The sequence below is a fragment of the Mobula birostris genome, chromosome 9 (assembly GCF_030028105.1).
Source record: "Mobula birostris isolate sMobBir1 chromosome 9, sMobBir1.hap1, whole genome shotgun sequence".
Classification (NCBI taxonomy): Eukaryota; Metazoa; Chordata; class Chondrichthyes; order Myliobatiformes; family Myliobatidae; genus Mobula; species Mobula birostris.
Window position 1 is genome coordinate 146,011,023 of NC_092378.1, and position 19,361 is coordinate 146,030,383.

Below are 19,361 nucleotides of genomic sequence, written 5' to 3' on the forward strand. Positions count from 1 at the left end.
GGGTTCTTACATTTTTTCTATCATTCATTCTTTGGGGTTCTTCTGTTTCGTGGATGTCTGTGGAGAGTGGGAATTTCAGGCTGTATACTGCATACATTCTCTGATATTAAATGGAACCATTGAAACCTACAGTGAAATGCATCATATGTAAGGCAAGCTTTGCATTGAATCTTGGTACACGTGACAATATTAAACTGGTTCCAATGCCAATCGTCCTCACAGCCAGATTCCAGCAGTGAGTACTTCTACCATGTCCTTCGTTGCAAATATCTAACATTTCCTCACTGTCTTAGCAGTGATGAGCAAGTTGGGTTGATGCCATGTTTAATTAGCCTTGTAAGACAGTACCCTGCAGTGCACAGACATCTTTCAGCACTGATTATGAGTTACGACTTAAGAGGAGCTCATAAGTCACACACACCACAAAGTGTCTCATGCTATGATGGTGATGTTCTACAAGAGTGCAGAGCTGTTTAAACCTAGCAAAGGCAATGAATCAGACTCTTGTTACAAACTTCAAAGTGGAGTTATAGCAGAGGGAGCATTTAAATTGTAAGCATTTAAAGCTATCACCTGTGCTAACTTTAAAGGTGCAGAGAAGTGCAAGTCCTTAACATGAATGGGGTAATATGATGGCGGCGCGACGCAGCACATGCGGCCGCTCCGAGATGATATCGAATTTGTTAAATAGGTACCGTGCACAATCCTGATTTGATGGAGACAGACGTGAGAAGCACGGAGGAACATCTGGAGAAACTTCTGAAATGCCTGCTTCGCTGCCGTTGCTACTGTGTGATCCAGAATCTCCGGAGGGGAAGGCCCCAAATCCTCGGCTTTGCCTATTGCCTGTTGCCGGGGCTGGGGTCGAAGCGCTCGGCAGAGATGGTGCTCGGTGCTCGGTGTCAGAGGACTGGTTGGAGGCTCGAAGTTTTCAGACGGACTCGAGAGGCGGCTGTGGTCAGGTGCTTCCAGGGTGCTGCATCGGCAAGTTTGCGGCGCTGAAAGCTCATGGCAGGGAGAGAGTTTTTCTTCCTTCTACCGTCTGTGTGAGATGATGGGACTTTCGAGAGACTTTGAGACTTTTTTATTACCGTGCCCATGGTCTGTTCTTTATCAAATTACGGTATTGCTTTGCACTGTTGTAACTATATGTTATAATTATGTGGTTTTTGTCAGTTTTTCAGTCTTGGTTTGTCTTGAGTTTCTGTGATATCGTTCTGGAGGAACATTGTATCATTTCTTAATGCATGCATTACTAAATGACAATAAAAGAGGACTGTGTGTCCTCATAATCTAATCTAATCTAATCTAACTGTATGGACACACCTTTATCATCTCAGTTTCATGCTCCCTTATTCAATGTTTATTTGTCTGTTTGTATCACGATGTGGTATGGCATTTCGAATGCACTGGAACGCAAGAACAACATGGTCAAACAGCACTTGGAGCATTCGGAGTCATTTTGCCTCCATGTATAACTGAAGGGTATGCTGACATTCGAGAAGGTCCAGAGCAGTTTTCTCTCTAGTTTGTAATGATCAGTGTGTACAAAAGTCTTGTGCCCAATTTTTTGCCCAGTGACAACAATAGATATGCGCACTGAATAATTTCTTCAATAAAGACAGTATAAATAGGCCAGTTCTAAAATTTGCAGACAAATCACCACAGACACCATCTCGTCAACACCGTTCACATCAGAAACCCAAAAAGGAAATGTGATTGTGTACGATCGTGAAATATACTTAACATGTTAATCAGGTAGAGGGTGACAACCTCTTGTGCGCCTTTTAAATTCCTTTGTGCACGAGTAGCAAAAGATATATTACTGAGCACACATGCACACCTTAGAGGGAACATTGGTCCAGAGGAGATTTACAAGAACGTTCCCAGGAATGAAAGGGTTAACGTATGAAAAGCATTTAGACAATAGACCATAGACAATAGGTGCAGGAGTAGGCCATTCGGCCCTTCGAGCCAGCACCGCCATTCACTGTGATCATGGCTGATCATCCACGATCAGTATCCAGTTCCTGCCTTATCCCCATAACCTTTGATTCCGCTATCTTTAAGAGCTCTATCCATCTCTTTCTTGAAAGCATCCAGAGACTTGGCCTCCACAGCCTTCTGGGGCAGAGCATTCCATATATCCACCACTCTCTGGGTGAAAAAGTTTTTCATCAACTCCATTCTAAATGGCCTACCCCTTACTCTTATACTGTGGCCTCTGGTTCTGGACTCACCCATCAGCAGGAACATGCTTCCTGCCTCCAGCGTGTCCAATCCTTAATAATCTTATATGTTTCAATAAGATTCCCTCTCAGCCTTCTAAATTCCAGAGCATGCAAGCCCAGTCGCTCCAATCTTTCGACATATGACAGTCCTGCCATCCCGGGAATTAACCTTGTGAACCTGTGCTGCACTCTCTCAATAGCAAGAATGTCCTTCCTCAAATTTGGAGACCAAAACTGCACACAGTACTCCAGGTGTGGTCTCACCAGGGCACTGTACAGCTGCAGAAGGACCTCTTTGCTCTTATACTCAATTCCCCTTGTTATGAAGGCCAGCATGCCATTAGCTTTCTTCACTGCCCGTTGTACTTGCATGCTTGCTTTCAGTGACTGATGTACAAGAACACCTAGATCTCGTTGTACTTCCCCTTTTCCTAACTTGACTCCATTTAGATAATAATCTGCCTTCCTGTTCTTACCACCAAAGTGGATAACCTCACCATTTATCCACATTAAACTGCATCTGCCATGCATCTGGCCACTCACCCAGCCTGTCCAAGTCACCCTGCATTCTCATAACATCCTCCTCACATTCCACACTGCCACCCAGCTTTGTGTCATCGGCAAATTTGCAAATGTTACTTTTAATTCCCTCATCTAAATCATTACTATATATATTGTAAACAGCTGCGGTCCCAGCACTGAACCCTGCAGTACCCCACTGGTCACCGCCTGCCATTCCGAAAGGGACCCGTTAATCGCTACTCTTTGTTTTCTGTCAGTCAGCCAATTTTCAATCCATGTCAGTACTCTGCCCCCAATACCATGTGCCCTAATTTTGCCCACTAATCTCCCATGTGGGACTTTATCAAAAGCTTTCTGAAAGTCCAGGTACACTACATCCACTGGCTCTCCCTTGTCCATTTTCATAGTTACATCCTCAAAAAATTCCAGAAGGTTAGTCAAGCACGATTTCCCCTTTGTAAATCCATGCTGACTCGGACCGATCCTGTTACTGCTATCCATTTGATGGTTATGAGCCTGTATTCAATAGACCTTCGAAGAATCGGGGGAGGGTTTCTCATTGAAACCCACACAAATTCTGAAAGGTATAGAAGGAGGGGCTGGCTGGTGGTGTAGCGGTATCAGCACTGGACTTCAAGGTAGATGGTCCTGAGCTCAAACCCAGCCGGTCCCAACCTGGGCAGCAGCAGTATCTGCACGAAGGAAAGGCCTGGCAATCTACTTCCGTATCTTGCCATTAAAACCCTATGGACCATGAGGTCACGAAGAGTCAGAGTCGACTTAACAACTACACCACATAGAAAGACAGGATGTTTACAAAGATGGGAGAAGTCTAGGACCAGAGAGCATAGCCTCAGATTAGAAGGATGCCCTTTCAGAACAGAGATGAGGAGGAAATTCTTTAGCCAGAGGGTGGTGAATCTGTGGAATTCATTGGCTCGGACAGCTATGGAGGCTGAGTCAGTGGGTATATTTAAAGCGGAGGTTGATTGGTTCTTGCTTAGAAAGGTTACCAGGAGACGGCAGGAGAATGGGGTTAACGAGCAGTTTTAAATCATCCTAATAACATAGAGCCTTCATAAACTTTAACACATGTACAGTGTTTCCTTTGTTTGCAAATATCTACTGTTGCTGAATCAAGAGAACAAGGAACAATTTTAAAAATTAATTACACCTGTAGAATTTAGCTCCTACTTAGAGCAAGGCTTTTGTGAAGCATGGTACTGAGTTGCCGTGGAGACACCCAAACTGGATATTGGTGAGTACATCACTGGTGATCTAGAGTCACCTAACAGTTCTGTCAACAGCAGCTGTCACCACTCTACAGTTTCATCTTTATTATAATTACAAAACACAAGCAATTACATTATTTTTCCACTTGGTTGTCTTCACAACTACTGTCCTTCTCTGAATGAGCAAACCAACGATGTGAAACTATACTCAGTGGCCACTTTATTAAACACCTGTATCATTAACGCAAATATCCAATCAGCAAATCGTGTGGCAGCAACTGAAGGTATTAAAGCATGCAGACACGGTCAAGAGGTCCAGTTGTTGTTCAGCCCAAACATCAGCACAGGGAAGAAATGTGATCTGAGTGACTTTGACTGCGGTATGATTGTTGGTGCCAGATGGAGTGGTTTGAGCATCTCAGATCTGCTGATCTCCTGGAGTTTTCATGCACGACAGTGTCTAGAGTTTACAGAGAACAGTGCAAAAAGCAAAAAAACATCCGGTGAGCAACAGTTCTGTGGGCAAAAATGTCTTTTTAGTGAGAGAGGTCAGAGGAGAAAGACCAGATTGGTTCAAGCTTATAGGAGGACGACAGCAACTCAAATAGCAATGTATGACAACAGTGTTGTGCAGAAGAGCAGTCTCCGAATACACAACATATCAGGCCTTGAAGTGGATGGGTTACAACAGTAAAAGGCCACAAACATACACTCAGTGGCCATTTTATTAAGTACAGGAGGCACCTAATAAAATGACCACTGAGTATAGATTCAACCTTTACGCAAAGGTGATTAGGATTTGCAAAGGTTACCAACAAACAAACATTATCTACAAACCTTTCAGCTCTCCTACACCTTGCCCAGAAAGGAAACTGATATTCATTACACTTGATTTAATTCTGAAGAAAAGGTCTTCCAAAACACCCCTTAAGAAAGCTTATGGGGTGTTAGGTTTCAGAAGTCGAGTGATAGAGTTTAAGAGCCGTGATGTAATGATGCAGCTCTATAAAACTCTGGTTAGGCCACACTTGGAGTACTGGTGTCCAGTTCTGGTCGCCTCACTATAGGAAGGATGTGGAAGCATTGGAAAGGGCACAGAGGAGATTTACCAGGATGCTGCCTGGTTTAGAGAGTATGCATTATGATCAGAGATTAAGAGAGCTAGGGCTTTACTCTTTGGAGAGAAGGAGGATGAGAGGAGACATGATAGAGGTGTACAAGATATTAAGAGGAATAGATAGAGTGGATAGCCAGCGCCTCTTCCCCAGGGCACCACTGCTCAATACAAGAGGACATGGCTTTAAGGTAAGGGGTGGGAAGTTCAAGGGGGATATTAGAGGAAGGTTTTTTACTCAGAGGGTGGTTGGTGCATAGAATACACTACCTGAGTCAGTGGTGGACGCAGATACACTAGTGAAATTTAAGAGACTACTAGACAGGTATATGGAGGAATTTAAGGTGGGGGCTTATATGGGAGGCAGGGTTTGAGGGTCGGCACAACATTGTGGGCCGAACGGCCTGTAATATGCTGTACTATTCTATGTTCTATGTTCTAAAATGAAACACAAATCACTAAATGTAAAAGATCTTTTGAAGTCAAGAGTAAATGCAGTTCTCTCTAACACTCCTTTGGCGCAGCACTGAGCAGAATTTAAAGTTCAAAGTAAATTTACTATCAAAGTACATGTGTGTCACCATATATTGCCCTGAGATTCATTTTCTTGTGGGCATTCACAGTAAGTACAAAGAAGCAACAGTATCGATGAAAATGCACACAAGTGTGGACAAACAACCAATGTGTAAAAGACAACAATGTGTGCAAATATAAAAGAGACAAAAAAGTAATAATAATAAGCAATAAATATCGAGCATGAGATGTATAATCCTTAAAAGTGGATCTATTGATTCAGGGTTGGGGTGAGTGTAGCTATCCCCTCTGGTTCAAGAGCCTGATGGTTGAGGGGTAATAACTATTCCTGAACCTGGTGGTGTGGGTCTTGAGGCTCCTGAACGTCCATCCTGATGGCAGCAGAGTGAAGGGAGCACGGCCTCGATGGTGGGGTCCCTGATGACTAATTCATCATGCCTTATAAACTGAGCAAACAGTTTATCCATACATCACACTTCCAAATAATGAAGCAGGTTATTTATAATTCATAAAATGGGAACCAGCCTGAACAATTGATTATACAATGTGTCACACGCAAGGCTATTGGTCAGAAAAGTCAATTTGTTTACTTTGCACAAACCTCAGCATTAACATTTTTATAAATCTTAATATAGAGCAAAAGCAAATAGTCCTCAACAATTTCTGCACTCACAGTCTTCAGACCCTAAAATACCAAGTTTGCTGTTCCAACTGAGCAACTCAGAAGTTCATTTTATCCTTGTTCTTGCAAAAAGAGAGCTGCTGATTTTTGTTTCTCCCTTAAGGAGGGCATCGTTTTATTTTGAACAAGTTATTGAAACAGCGCACTTATCACCCAGGTTACAACCAGTCCATATCAAATTGGAGTCACATTTAATCTCAGTATCCATAGCAATCAATATGAAAATGATGGTTGCCTTTGTTTCAATATATACAAAGTACCAACCAGCACCTCCGCTAAGTGATACATTGCCTACCTGAATGTTGTCAAATGATGTTTTGTTTGTGACATCATAGAGCAGCAACAGAGCTGAGGAGAGAAAAGAGGCCATTTACAAAAATTAATCTTTTCATGGGATTAATGTACAAGAAAAAATGGTGCATTAACAGTAAGAAACCAAATACACAGAGTTATGGCAACATACAACATATAATGATTAATGTAAAACTGTCAAACACGAGGAAATCTGCAGATGCTGGAGTTTCAAGCAACACACACAAAATGTTGCTGGTGAACGCAGCAGGCCAGGCAGCATCTCTAGGAAGAGGTACAGTCGACGTTTCAGGCCGAGACCCTTCGTCAGGACTAACTGAAGGAAGAGTGAGTAAGAGATTTGAAAGTGGGAGGGGGAGGGGTTGATCCAAAATGATAGGAGAAGACAGGAGGGGGAGGGATGGAGCCAAGAGCTGGACAGGTGATTGGCAAAAGGGATATGAGAGGATCATGGGACAGGAGGTCCGGGAAGAAAGACAAGGGGGAGGAGGGGAAACCCAGAGGATGGGCAAGGGGTATATTCAGAGGGACAGAGGGAGAAAAAGGTGAGAGAGAAAAAGAATGTGTGTATATAAATAAATAAAATAACAGATGGGGTACGAGGGGGAGGTGGGGCCTAGCGGAAGTTAGAGAAGTCGATGTTCATGCCATCAGGTTGGAGTCTACCCAGACAGAATATAAGGTATTGTTCCTCCAACCTGAGTGTGGCTTCATCTTTACAGTAGAGGAGGCCGTGGATAGACATGTCAGAATGGGAATGGGGCATGGAATTAAAATGTGTGGCCACTGGGAGATCCTGCTTTCTCTGGCGGACAGAGCGTAGGTGTTCAGCAAAACGATCTCCCAGTCTGTGTCGGGTCTCGCCGCTATATAGAAGGCCGCATCGGGAGCACCGAACGCAGTATATCACCCCAGCCGACTCACAGGTGAAGTGTTGCCTTACCTGGAAGGACTGTCTGGGGCCCTGAATGGTAGTGAGGGAGGAATGTAAAATTGTCTGTAGTTTTATGAAAGGGCGTGCCTGATCGGATAGTTCTTTCAAACAAGACTTGCAGAGACATGATGGACTGAATAGACTGCCGATGTGACGTGAGATTCAAAAGGGCAGAAACCCTTCACAGGTTGAACAGAAAACATAGAACATTACAGCACAGTACAGGCCCTTTGGGCTTACAACTTTGCACTGACCCTTTAACCTTTCGTAAAACTTTATCTCTTCCATACCACTTCAGTTCTGAAGCTATTTGCTTTCACAATGTGTTTTTCTCTACATATTAGGTGTTTGACAATCTTTTAAATGAGTTCTATTGGATTTCTTTTGTTTTGTGGCTACCTTCAAGAAGATGAATCTCAAGGTTGTATAATGTGTACATAAATTGATGATTAATGCACTTTGAACTTTGCACCTACTCTAAGATCAATCTATCGCTTCGCTCTCACATAGCCCTCCATTTTTTCTTTCATCCATGTGGCTTTTTAAGACTCTTTTAAATGTCCCTAATGGCTTAACGTTGTGGGCCGAAGGGCCTGTACTGTTCTATATTCTGCATCCTCTTTTCCTTTCCACTACCTCGATGTGATTACGTCAGGAATGATCTGTCTGGATGGCATGCAAAACAAAAGATTTTCACTGTATCTCAGTACGGGTGACAATATTAAACCAACACCAGTACCAGTGAGGAATCTCCATTTCAGCTCTCCTAGACAGGGTGAAACAGCTCTGTCAATCTGTAAATCTACACTTGACTGGTTCTCCTTATTGGAAACTGACTACTCATTCATTGTGATCTGGATATACAATATCATGCAAAAGTCTTGGACACGTATCTAGCTAGGGTGCCAAGACTTTTGCATAGTACTGTAGTAATTTTATGTACTGCACTGTGCTTCTGCTGCAAAAAAACCAAAATTTTATGACATGTGTGAGTGATGATAAACCTGATTCTGATATGGGTCTCTATTGTGGACTGAGAGTGGGAAGGGGGCCGGGAGAGGAGAATCATGGTTGGGAAAAGGGGAAGGGAGAGGGGAGGGAGCAGAAAGCACCAGAGAGACATTCTGTAATGATCAATAAACCAATTGTTTGGAATCAAGCGACATTGCCTGGTGTGTCAAGTCGGTGTATCTGCACCCACGCCACCCCACCCCACCCCCGGCACTTCTCTTCTGCCTCTCGTCCCACACCCGTCCCACGCGCTCCACCCTCACCATTCCCAATATCCTTTGCTCCCACCAGATTTACAAACCAGCTCTCCGCTCCTTGTCAAATAGAGTACTGTGCAAAAGTCTTCGGCAATTTAAATGCACAAAATCTCTAGCCAGATTCCCCTCTACTCTCACTCCTCTGTGAATAAGGGAAGGCAAATAAATGTAGACTTTGGCACATACAAAGATAAATAGTTAGGTCAAAGTTAAAAATAAATTTTTAATCAAAGTACATTTTAGTCATCATATACTATCTTGTGGTTAATTTTCTTGCAGGGATTTAGAAGAGAGATGGGATATACATTAACGATCTGGAAGAGGGGACCAAGTGTAATGTATCTAAGTTTGCTGATGATACTAAATAGAGTGGAAAAGCAAATTGTGCAGAAGACACGGAGAATCTGCAGAGAGATATAAATAGGTTAAGTGAGTGGGCAAGGGTCTGGCAGATGGAGTGGAATGTTGGTAAATGTGAGGTCATTCACTTTGGAAGGGAAGATGGAAGAGCAGATTATTATTTAAATGGTGAAAGATTGCAGCATGCTGCTGTGCAGGGGGGCTTGGGAGTGCTTGTGCATGAATTGCAAAAGGTAGGTTTGCAGATGCAGCAGGCTATCAAGAAGCCCAATGGAATGTTGGCCTTCATTGCCAGAGGGATTGAATTTAAGAGCAGGGAGGTTATTCTGCAACTGTACAGGATACTGGTGAGGCCGCACGTGGAGTACTGCATGCAGTTCTGGTCTCCATACTTGAAGAAGGATATACTGGCTTTGGAGGCAGTGCAGAGGAGGTTCACCAGGTTGATTCCAGAGATGAGGAGATTAGTCTATGAGGAGAGATTGAGTCACCTGGGACTGTACTCAGTGAAATTCAGAAGAATGAGAGGAGATCTCACAGAAATATATAAAATTATGAAAGGAATAGATAAGATAGAGGCAGAAAAGTTGTTTCTACTGGTAGGTGAGACTAGAACTAGGGGACATAGCCTCAAGATTCAGGGGAGTAGATTTAGGACGGAGATGAGGAGGAACTGCTCTTCCCAGAGAGTGTTAAATCTGTGGAATTCTCTACCCAATGAAGCAGTGCAGGCTACCTCAGTAAATATATTTAAGACAAGGTTGGATAGATTTTTGCACAGTTGGGGAATTAAGGGTTATGGGGAAAAGGAAGGTAGGTAGAGATGAGTCCATGGCCGGATCAGCTATGATCTTATTGAATGGCGGAGCAGGCTCAACGGGCCAGATGGCCTACTCCTGCTCCTATTTCTACCATCCTATTAATACCATCTATAAATTTGCTGACGATTGTTGGTAGAATCTCAGGTGGTGACGAGAGGGTGCACAGGAGTGAGATATGCCAACTAGTGGAGTGGTGCCACAGCAACAACCTGGCACTCAACGTCAGTAAGACAAAAGAGCTGATTGTGGACTTCAGGAAGGGTAAGATGAAGGAACACATACCAATCCTCATAGAGGGATCAGAAGTGGAGAGAGTGAACAGCTTCAAGTTCCTGGGAGTTTAGATCTCTGAGGATCTAACCTGGTCCCAACCAATTTTTATAAAGAAGGCAAGACGGCAGCTATACTTTATTAGGAGTTTGAAGAGATTTGGCACATCAACAAATACATTCAAGAACTTATTGTACCGTGGACAGGCTGCATCACTGTCTGGTACGGAGGGGCTACTGCACAGGACCGAAAGAAGTTGCAGGAGGTTGTAAATCTAGTCAGCTCCATCTTGGGTACTAGCCTACAAAGTACCCAGGACATCTTTAGGGAGCGGTGTCTCAGAAAGGCAGCGTCCATTATTAAGGACCTTCAGCACTCAGGGCATGCCCTTTTCTCACTGTTACCATCAGGTAGGAGATACAGAAGCCGGAAGGCACACACTCAGCGATTCAGGAACAGCTTCTTCCCCTCTGCCATCTGATTCCTAAATGAACATCGAAGCTTTGGACACGACCTCACTTTTTTTTATATACAATATTTCTGTTTTTGCACATTTTAAAAAATCTATTCAATATATGTAATTGATTTACTTGTTTATTTATTATTATAATTTATTTATTTATTTTTCTATGCTATGGTCATGTATTGCATTGAACTGCTGCTGGTAAGTTAACAAACTTCAGTGATAATAAACCTGATTCTGATTATGTTCTTATGTTATGTAAAATAAAGGAATAGAATCGAATTTATGTTAAACTATACATAAAGACAAACAACTGGTGTGTAAAAGATGACAAATTGTGTAAATAAAGAAGAAGTGCTGAGTTACAGGGTCCTTGAAACTGAGTTTGTAGGTTATGGCATTAGTTCAGAGTGGAGTTGAGTGAAATTATGCACATTGGTTCAGTAGCCCGATGGCTGTAGAGTATTAACTATTCCTGAGCTTGGTAGTGAAGACCTAAGACTGATGATAATAGGGTAACTTTCTGAATCTGGTGGTGTGGACCTCAGACTCCTGTACCTCCTGCTCAATAATAGTAGGGTAACTGTTCCTAAACCTGGTCATGTACGACCTAAGGTTCCTGCACCTATCCGTCGAAGGTAGTGGGACAATAGCTGTTCCTGAATCTGGTCGTGTGGGACCTAAGGCTCCAGTACCTCCTTCCTGATGCCAGTGGGGTAATAACTGTCCCTGAACTTGGTGGCGTGGGATCTAAGGATCCCAGATGCACAGCCTCGCTATTACCTGCTTCAGTGCCATCTGCAGTATAAGCGAGCCACTTCATCTTTATTCAACGTGAAGTGCCTCACACCTGCTGTGTGTGATAATCGCATCCAAAGAATGATTAACTTGGGCTTGTGTGAGACAAATAGCGCAGTTGATCCCTGTGGGGAGCCAGGTTGTAAACCACTTTCCTGGTTGCTTTAGCTTGGAGACAGCGAGCACATTCTGTTTAATCAGTTCACAACTCTTCTGATTCCTCAGAAGACTGTAATGTCAGAAGCTGTAGGAAACAGGGGTGTCCTTGCAAGGACACTTCCTCTCTTACTCAGTGACCTTCAGTATTTCAACAGAGGTAAAAGGACCATTTTCTTTGCCCTCTATCTTTGCATCATCAGTAAATGTGACTAAAATATACGCAGTTTCTTTATCTTAGTCACTAACTACAGCACGGGTTACAGATCTGACCCACTTATCTTCCTTCTCCTTCTCTTGTCCCGTTTCCTTTTTGGGACAATCCCATCGGGATCGAGGACAACATGCTTCAGTTCCAGATCTGCTGGTTCTGACATTGTAGACCTAGTTAGTCTCATCACGGACACAACCCTCTCCACCAGTGAGGAGATCTTCAAGAGGTGGTACCTCAAGAAGGTGCATCCACCATGAAGAATCCTTACCCATCCACAACACTGTCAACAGTTTTGGGCCCCATATCCCAGAAAGGACATGCTGTCATTGGGGAGAGTCCAGGGGAGGTTCATGAGGATGATTCTGGGAATAAAGGGGTTAACATATGAGGAGCTTTTGGCAGCTTTGGGCCTGTACTCACTGGAATTTGGAAGAATGCGGGGGGGGGGGGGGGGGAGTGGAATTCTCACTGAAACCTACCGAAAGTTGAAAGGGCTATATAGGGTGGATGTGAAGAGGATGTTTCCTATGGAGAGGGTATCCAAAACTACAGGACACAGCCTAAAAATTATGGGGCAACCTTTTAGAAGAGAGGTAAGGAGGATTTTTTTTTAGTCAGAGAGTAGTGAATCTGTGGAATGCTCTGCCACAGACTGTGGTGGAGGCCAAGTCCGTGGGTATATTTAAGGTGGAAGTTGATCGTTTCCTGATCGGTCAGGGCATCAAAAGATATGGCAAAAAGGCAGGTGTAAGGGGTTGAGTGGGATCCAGGATCGGCCATGATGGAATGGCAGAGCAGACTCGATGGGCTGAATGGCCTAATTCTGCTCCTATGTCTTATGATCTTATTCTCTCTTCACGTTACCATCGTCAGGGAGGAGTACAGGATATACTGATTGGAGGTACCCACACTCAGTGATTCCCTTCCACCATCAGATCTTTAAACAGTCCATAAACTCACAAACACTACATCATTATTCCTTTTTTTGCATATTCATTACTGTCCATTACGCCACCTGCATTGAGGGCAACAATGAAGGTCCTCCATCTCTGCCAGTGTTCTTTCATCGTATCAGTAGCTTCTTTGTGGTTTTCATCACTGTCAGTCACGCAGGTCCCAGGTGGCATGATGTAGAAGGGACCTTCATTGTGTTTCCGTAACAATTTTGATTTACCAGCCTGGGTTGTTAACCCTGAGCTGAACCCCCAAACCTGGAGGACCGGTAGGTCACTCCTAGTCTGCCCTCTACCCTTTGACCCTGCTAAGAGCTCAAGCATAAAGACCATGTAACCTACTCTAGAAACTGCCTAGAATTTCCCTACTGCATAGCCCTCTATTTTTCTAAACTCCATGTACCTAAGAGTCTCTTAAAAGATCTTATTGTATCCACCTCTACCTTCATCACTGGCAGTGCATTCCACACACCCACCACTCTCTGTGTGGAAAACTTACCTCTGACATCACCTCTGTACCTACTTCCAAGCACCTTAAAACTATGCCCTCTCGTGCTAGCCATTTCAGCCCTGGGAAAAAGCCTCTGGTTACCCACACGATCAATGCTTCTCATCATCTTATACACCTCTGTCAGGTCACCTCTCATCCTTCGCCACTCCAAGAAGAAAAATCCAAGTTCACTCAACCTTTTCTCATAAGGCATGCTCCCCAATCCAGGCAACATCCTTGTAAATCTCCTCTGCACCCTTTCTCCGGTTTCCACATCCTTCCTGTAGTGAGGTGACCAGAACTGAACACAGTACTCCAAGTGGGGTCTGACTAAGGTCTTATGTAGCTGCAACATTACCTCATCACGGCTCTAAACAAATTTCATGACAAACGTCAGCGATAATAAATCTGATTTAGAGGTTCTGATTCTGACCTTTGAGGCCAAGTTGGAAATCGTAGAGTCTGCCACAGATGGGGCAGAAGTTGTCTGACAAGATAGGTGGATGGCTAGATTGTGAGCTGATCTGCTTCCTTGGCCAGTTATATGGCACGTCTGTGGGCTCCCAATGTTCTCAATGACATCCCGAATGGACATTCTTTCTCCACTCTGAGTGACCATGGGCCTGAGATTGTGAGGGATTAGTGGGGATGTTGCATTCCAAGAAGTCTTTGGGACTGGTAATCACTTCCCATGAGCTGATGCACATTGGAGAGTCAAACCAACGTGGGACTTATACCTGTAATTTGCTGTTTGGAGATTGTTTGGCTGTTACCGCACTCTGCCATCTCCAGAAAGGATTCTGGGAGGCAGAGGTGGGGAGTGCAGCAGGTGTAGGACAGGGCGCAAGCTGATGCTTGACTCCACTTCGCCAACTAGAGCGGCGTGGGAGATTGAAGCATCGAGGAGAATGCGGAAGCTTGGAGATCGTTTGGGTGCTTCAACACGCTGCAGTCTCCGAGAGGATTCCAGGAGGTAGAGGCAGAGTGCGCAAATTTCAAGGTGAGAAGGCTGCAGGATGTGGTGCAAGCCATTGTTCAACTCCATTTTGCCGATCGAAGCAATGAGGGAGATTAAGGCATCGGGGCGACTGTGGAGGGCGAGCACCAGCTGCTTATCTTTTGATAGCTCTGCCACAGAGAGGGAAAGGTCTGCCATTGGGGCCCAGAGAATGTTGCCCAGGTTTTCTGCATTTTGGATGTGGACTTGGACTATGGACTTTTTTTTCCCATCTTATAGCTTTTTATATTCTGTGTTTTTCACCCGATCTTTCTTGTTAATTTGTGTGGGGAAGGGGATTTGGGGGTCGATGTTCTGTTTTGTTCATTCTCTTTTGTGCGGGAGAAGGACTTGGGGATTGATGTGCCTGTTCCGTTTTGTTCGGTTCTTTTGTGAGCAGGAGAAAGAATTTGAGGGTTGATGTCCCTTTTCCATTTTTCTTCTTTTTTTTACATGGGGAGGGTGTTGGTGATCGTGCTGCGTTTCTTTTCTTTCTTGGTTTCATGGCAAGCCAAAGAAGAAGAATTTCATGTTGTATATTTTGATAATAAATGAACCTTTGAACTTTTGAGTTTTTAAGACCATAAGATACAGGAGCAAAATTAGGGTACAGTATTCAGCCCATCGAGTGTACACCCCCATTCAGTCAGAGCTGATTTCTTATCCCTTTCAACCCCATTTTCCTGTCTTCTCCCTGTAACCTATAAATGAAGCCGCACTTGGGATACTGTGTGTGGTTTGGGGACACCCTGTTACAGGAAAGACATGGCTAAACTGGGAAGTGTGCAGAATAGGTTTACAAGGATGTTACCGGCAACTGAGTCATAGGAAAAGTTTGTCCAGGCTAGGTCTGCATTCCTTGGAACATTGGAGAATGAGAGGTAATCTTAGATTAGATTAGATTATGAGGACACGCAGTCCTCTTTTATTGTCATTTAGTAATGCATGCATTAAGAAATGATACAATGTTCCTCCAGAATGATATCACAGAAACTTATAGGAGTGTTTAAATTAATAATAGACATGGAAAAGTTGTATGGTAATGGACAGAGAGTCTACTATGGGAGTTTGGTATCAGCATTGTGCTGAACAAGACATTGGTGAGGCTGAATTCGGAATACCGTGCACAGTTTTGGTTACCCTGTTATAGGAAAGATGCCTCTAAGCTGGAAACAGTGCAGAAAAGATTTACGATGATGTTGCCAAGACTTGAGGAACTGGGCTATAGGGAAATATTGGGCTGGCTAGGACTTTGGATAATGAGGGGTGACCTTGTAAAATCATGAGGAGCCTTGACGCTTTTTACAAATGGCTCAAATGGTTCAATTTAATATCAGAAAATGTATACAGCACACAACCTGAAATTCTCACTCTTCACAGACATCCACAAAACAAGAAACCCTAAAGAATGAATGATAGAATATCAGAACCCCCAAAGCCCACCTCCCCCTCCCATTGCGCAACCAGCACAGAAGCATCAACCCCCCCAACTGCACCAGAAGCCCAAATACCCCTCCACCATGCAAGCAATAGCAGAAGCCCCCAAAGAGACCTTGATCTAGAGTCCATGAAAAACGACAGTCTAGGCATAAACAGAAGAGATTCTGTACACGCCAGAAATCCAGATTAATGCATAGGCAATAGAGAATTGGGCCAGCTGGTGGCACAGTGACATCAGCGCCGGACTCCGGAGCGAAGGCTCCTGAGTTCGAATCCAGTCGGGCTGTTCCCGGGCATGCTTTCCATTCGGCTCGCAACTCAGCCCCATAAAAAAAAACTGCGCTGTGAGAAGGACGTGGGGGACCACTCACAGAATCTTTCCTCCAAGATGACCACTTGAAAAGTGGTCACCAAGGCTCTTGAATTAGTTTAAGGGCTGGAGGGCCTGTTCCTGTGCCATACTATAATACCTTAAGACACAGGAGCAGAATTAGGCTCTTTGGCCCATCTGTTCTATGCTTTATCCCTTTGGGTCCACAGACGCCACTGAGTTCCTCCAGTGGTCTGATTTTCTGTTGTGAATGAAAAGACATTTATGTGTCTCTCTTTCTGTTCAGTTTGCAATCAACAGGCTGACAGAAAGACACTGAACTGCCAACTGCTGTGTCCATTTGCCCTGAAGTGCCAGATGTTCTCTGTACCAGCCAGGAGTTAATGACTTCTCACGCACACTTGAGACCTGTCATTCTGCCAGACGATGCTGGCAAATTATAGCCCCAGACCAACAGCAACCATCTCTGAGGTAAAGATTTCATCAGCTGTAGGGCTGGGCACTGTTCAGCTTCAAAATAGAATAATTCCCCTCTTCAATCCACTTTGAACAAAATCATCGCAATATTATCCTTTCTGAAATCCTCCTCCTCTTGAAACATTCCCTTAATTAATACCCTGTGCATCTGCTACATGTGTAAGTGTGTCAGTTGTAAGTTGCAGGGGCTGATGTAGGTGTTGAACTCAATTAAAAACTTCATTAGCATTCCTGGTTAGCTTCCAGCGCCAAATGAAATGAATGTCACAACAAGTCTTTTTTTCCCTCCCCTCGCCAGCCTTGCAAAGATTATGAAAGCGTTTTCTGCCACTTTGCCATCACACTGAGTAATCCAGTTACAGTTGTCCGGTGCTGCCTTACGTCAATAAGGGGAGGGAGCAAAGTTTTCCGTGCAGGTGGTTTCAAGTAGGCAAACAATGCAACAGGTGTTGGAGCACAATCTTGCACTCAACATCATCAGGACCAACGAGCTGATTGTGGACTTTAGACGAGCGGACATGAAACAAGCCAAAGAGCGATCAAAAGAACAACTTCAAGTTTTGGGTGACAATATCTCTGAGGAAATAACCTGGTCCCAACATATCGATGCAGCTATAAAGAAGGCAAGACAGCGGCTACATTTCATTAGGAGTTTGAAGAGGTTTGGTTTGTCCCCCAAAATGCTCAAAAAGTACTGACGTACCATGGAAAACATTCTGACAGGATGTATCACTGTCTGGTGGGGGGGGGGTGTTCTACTGCACAGGGTCAAATGAATCTACAGAACGTTGTAAAATTAGTCAGCTCCATCATGGGTACTAGCCTCCGCAGTATCCAAGACATCTTCAAGGAGTGGTGCCTCAGAAAGGTGGCGTCCATCATTAAGGTCCCCCATCACTCAGGGCATGCTCTCTTCTCATTGTTATTATCAGGATGGAGGTACAGGAACCTGAAGGAACACACTTAGCTATTCAAGAAACACTCATCAAAGTTGCTGGTGAACGCAGCAGGCCAAGCAGCATCTCTAGGAAGAGGTACAGTCGATGTTTCAGGCCGAGACCCTTCATCAGGACTAACTGAAGGAAGAGTTAGTAAGCCTTCAGTTAGTCCTGACGAAGGGTCTCGGCCTGAAACGTCGACTGAACCTCTTCCTAGAGATGCTGCCTGGCCTGCTGCATTCACCAGCAACTTTGATGTGTGTTGCTTGAATTCCCAGCATCTGCAGAATTCCTGTTGTTAGCTATTCAGGAACAGCTTCTTCCCCTTTGCCATCCGATTTCTAAAGGGACATTTAACCTCACTTTTTTATTATTTCTGTTTTTGCACTATTTTTAATTTAAATGTTTAATATATATATACTTACTGTAATTCATTTTTTCGATCTTATCAAGTACTGCATTACACAGCTGCCGCTAATGTGTCAAGTTTCATGATACCTCTTCTCTGCCACCTGTCCCACACCCCTCCTGTGGATCTCCACCCTCACCACTCCCAACACCCTTTGCTCCTACCAGATTTACAAACTTGCCCTCCGCTTCACGTTGGCAAATTCAGTACTGTGCAAAAGTCTATAGCAAATATGTATGTGCCTAGATTTTATTATTATATATTGCAATGTACTGCTGCCACAAAGCTACAAATTTCATGACATTTAACACGGACATTAAACCTGATTCTGATGCACAGTGAACGAAGAAATAGAATCAATGAAAAACTACTCAGAAACAAGACTGAGAAACAACTTATGTGCAAAAGAAGACAAACTGCATAAATACCAAAAAAACCAGTAATAAATAAATAAATAATACTGAGAACACGAGTTGTAGAGCCCTTGAAAGTGAGTCCATAGGTTGTCTTCAGTGATCAGCTCAGAGTTGAGGTGAGTACGGTTATCCTAGCAACACTCACAACATGCTGGAAGAACTCAGCAGGTCGGGCAGCATCCGTGGAAATGATCAGTCAATGTTTCGGGCCGGAACCCTTCATCAGGGCTGTAGTGGGACGGGGCAGAGGCCCTATGAAGAAGGTGGGAGGAGGGTGGGAAGGAGAAGGCTCATAGGTTGGTGACCAGCCTTCTCCTTCCCACCCTCCCCCCACCTTCCTTACAGGGCCTCTGCCCCTTCCCTCTTCAGTCCTGACGAAGGGTTCCGGCCCGAAACATTGACTGAACGTTTCCACGGATGCTGCCCAACCTGCTGAGTTCCTCCAGCGTGCTGTGAGTGTTGCTTTGACCCCAGCATCTGCAGAGTATTTTATGTTTAGTGAAGTTATCCTGATGTTTGAAGGGTAATAACTGTCCCTGAACCTGGTGGTGTAGCTCCCTCCCAATGGTAGCAGGGAAAAGATATCATGGACTAGATGGTGGGGGTCCTTGATGATGGACGCTGTTTACTTGTGGATGTGCTCAGTGGTGGCAAGAGTTTTTGTTTTGATGCACTGGGCTCTATCCACCACTACTTGTGGGCTTTTCCATTCCTGGGTATTGGTGATTCCATGATGCAACCAGATAGGATGTTCTCAACTGTGCATTTATAAAAGTTTTTCAAAGTATCCCTTTCAAGGAACCCACCGAGTGGCCTTTTCCTCTTGGACGATGGAACAAAGTCAGAAGCAGATTTCTCCACTGTGCAGTATGTGAGGGGTTACCGTACTGAACGACACAGGAAGGTGAACTTCACAATCATCTGTTTAGCTGCCATCATTGAAGTGCAGCATACACAGTGAATGATTGCAGTTAATGATTCTATTCAAAGCCTCAAGGA

General features: G+C 44.1%; 1 protein-coding gene across 2 annotated transcripts in view; it reads right to left on the reverse strand.

The window, feature by feature from the left end:
* Positions 1 to 19,361, reverse strand: part of LOC140203162 (ras-related protein Rab-26-like) — a 486,870-nt gene that overhangs the window by 166,896 nt on the left and 300,613 nt on the right. For both annotated transcript variants that reach the window (XM_072269061.1, XM_072269062.1), the window contains one exon: positions 6,611 to 6,663. In XM_072269061.1, coding sequence (XP_072125162.1) covers positions 6,611 to 6,663 — 53 coding nt within the window. The remainder of the gene's footprint in view (positions 1 to 6,610; positions 6,664 to 19,361) is intronic.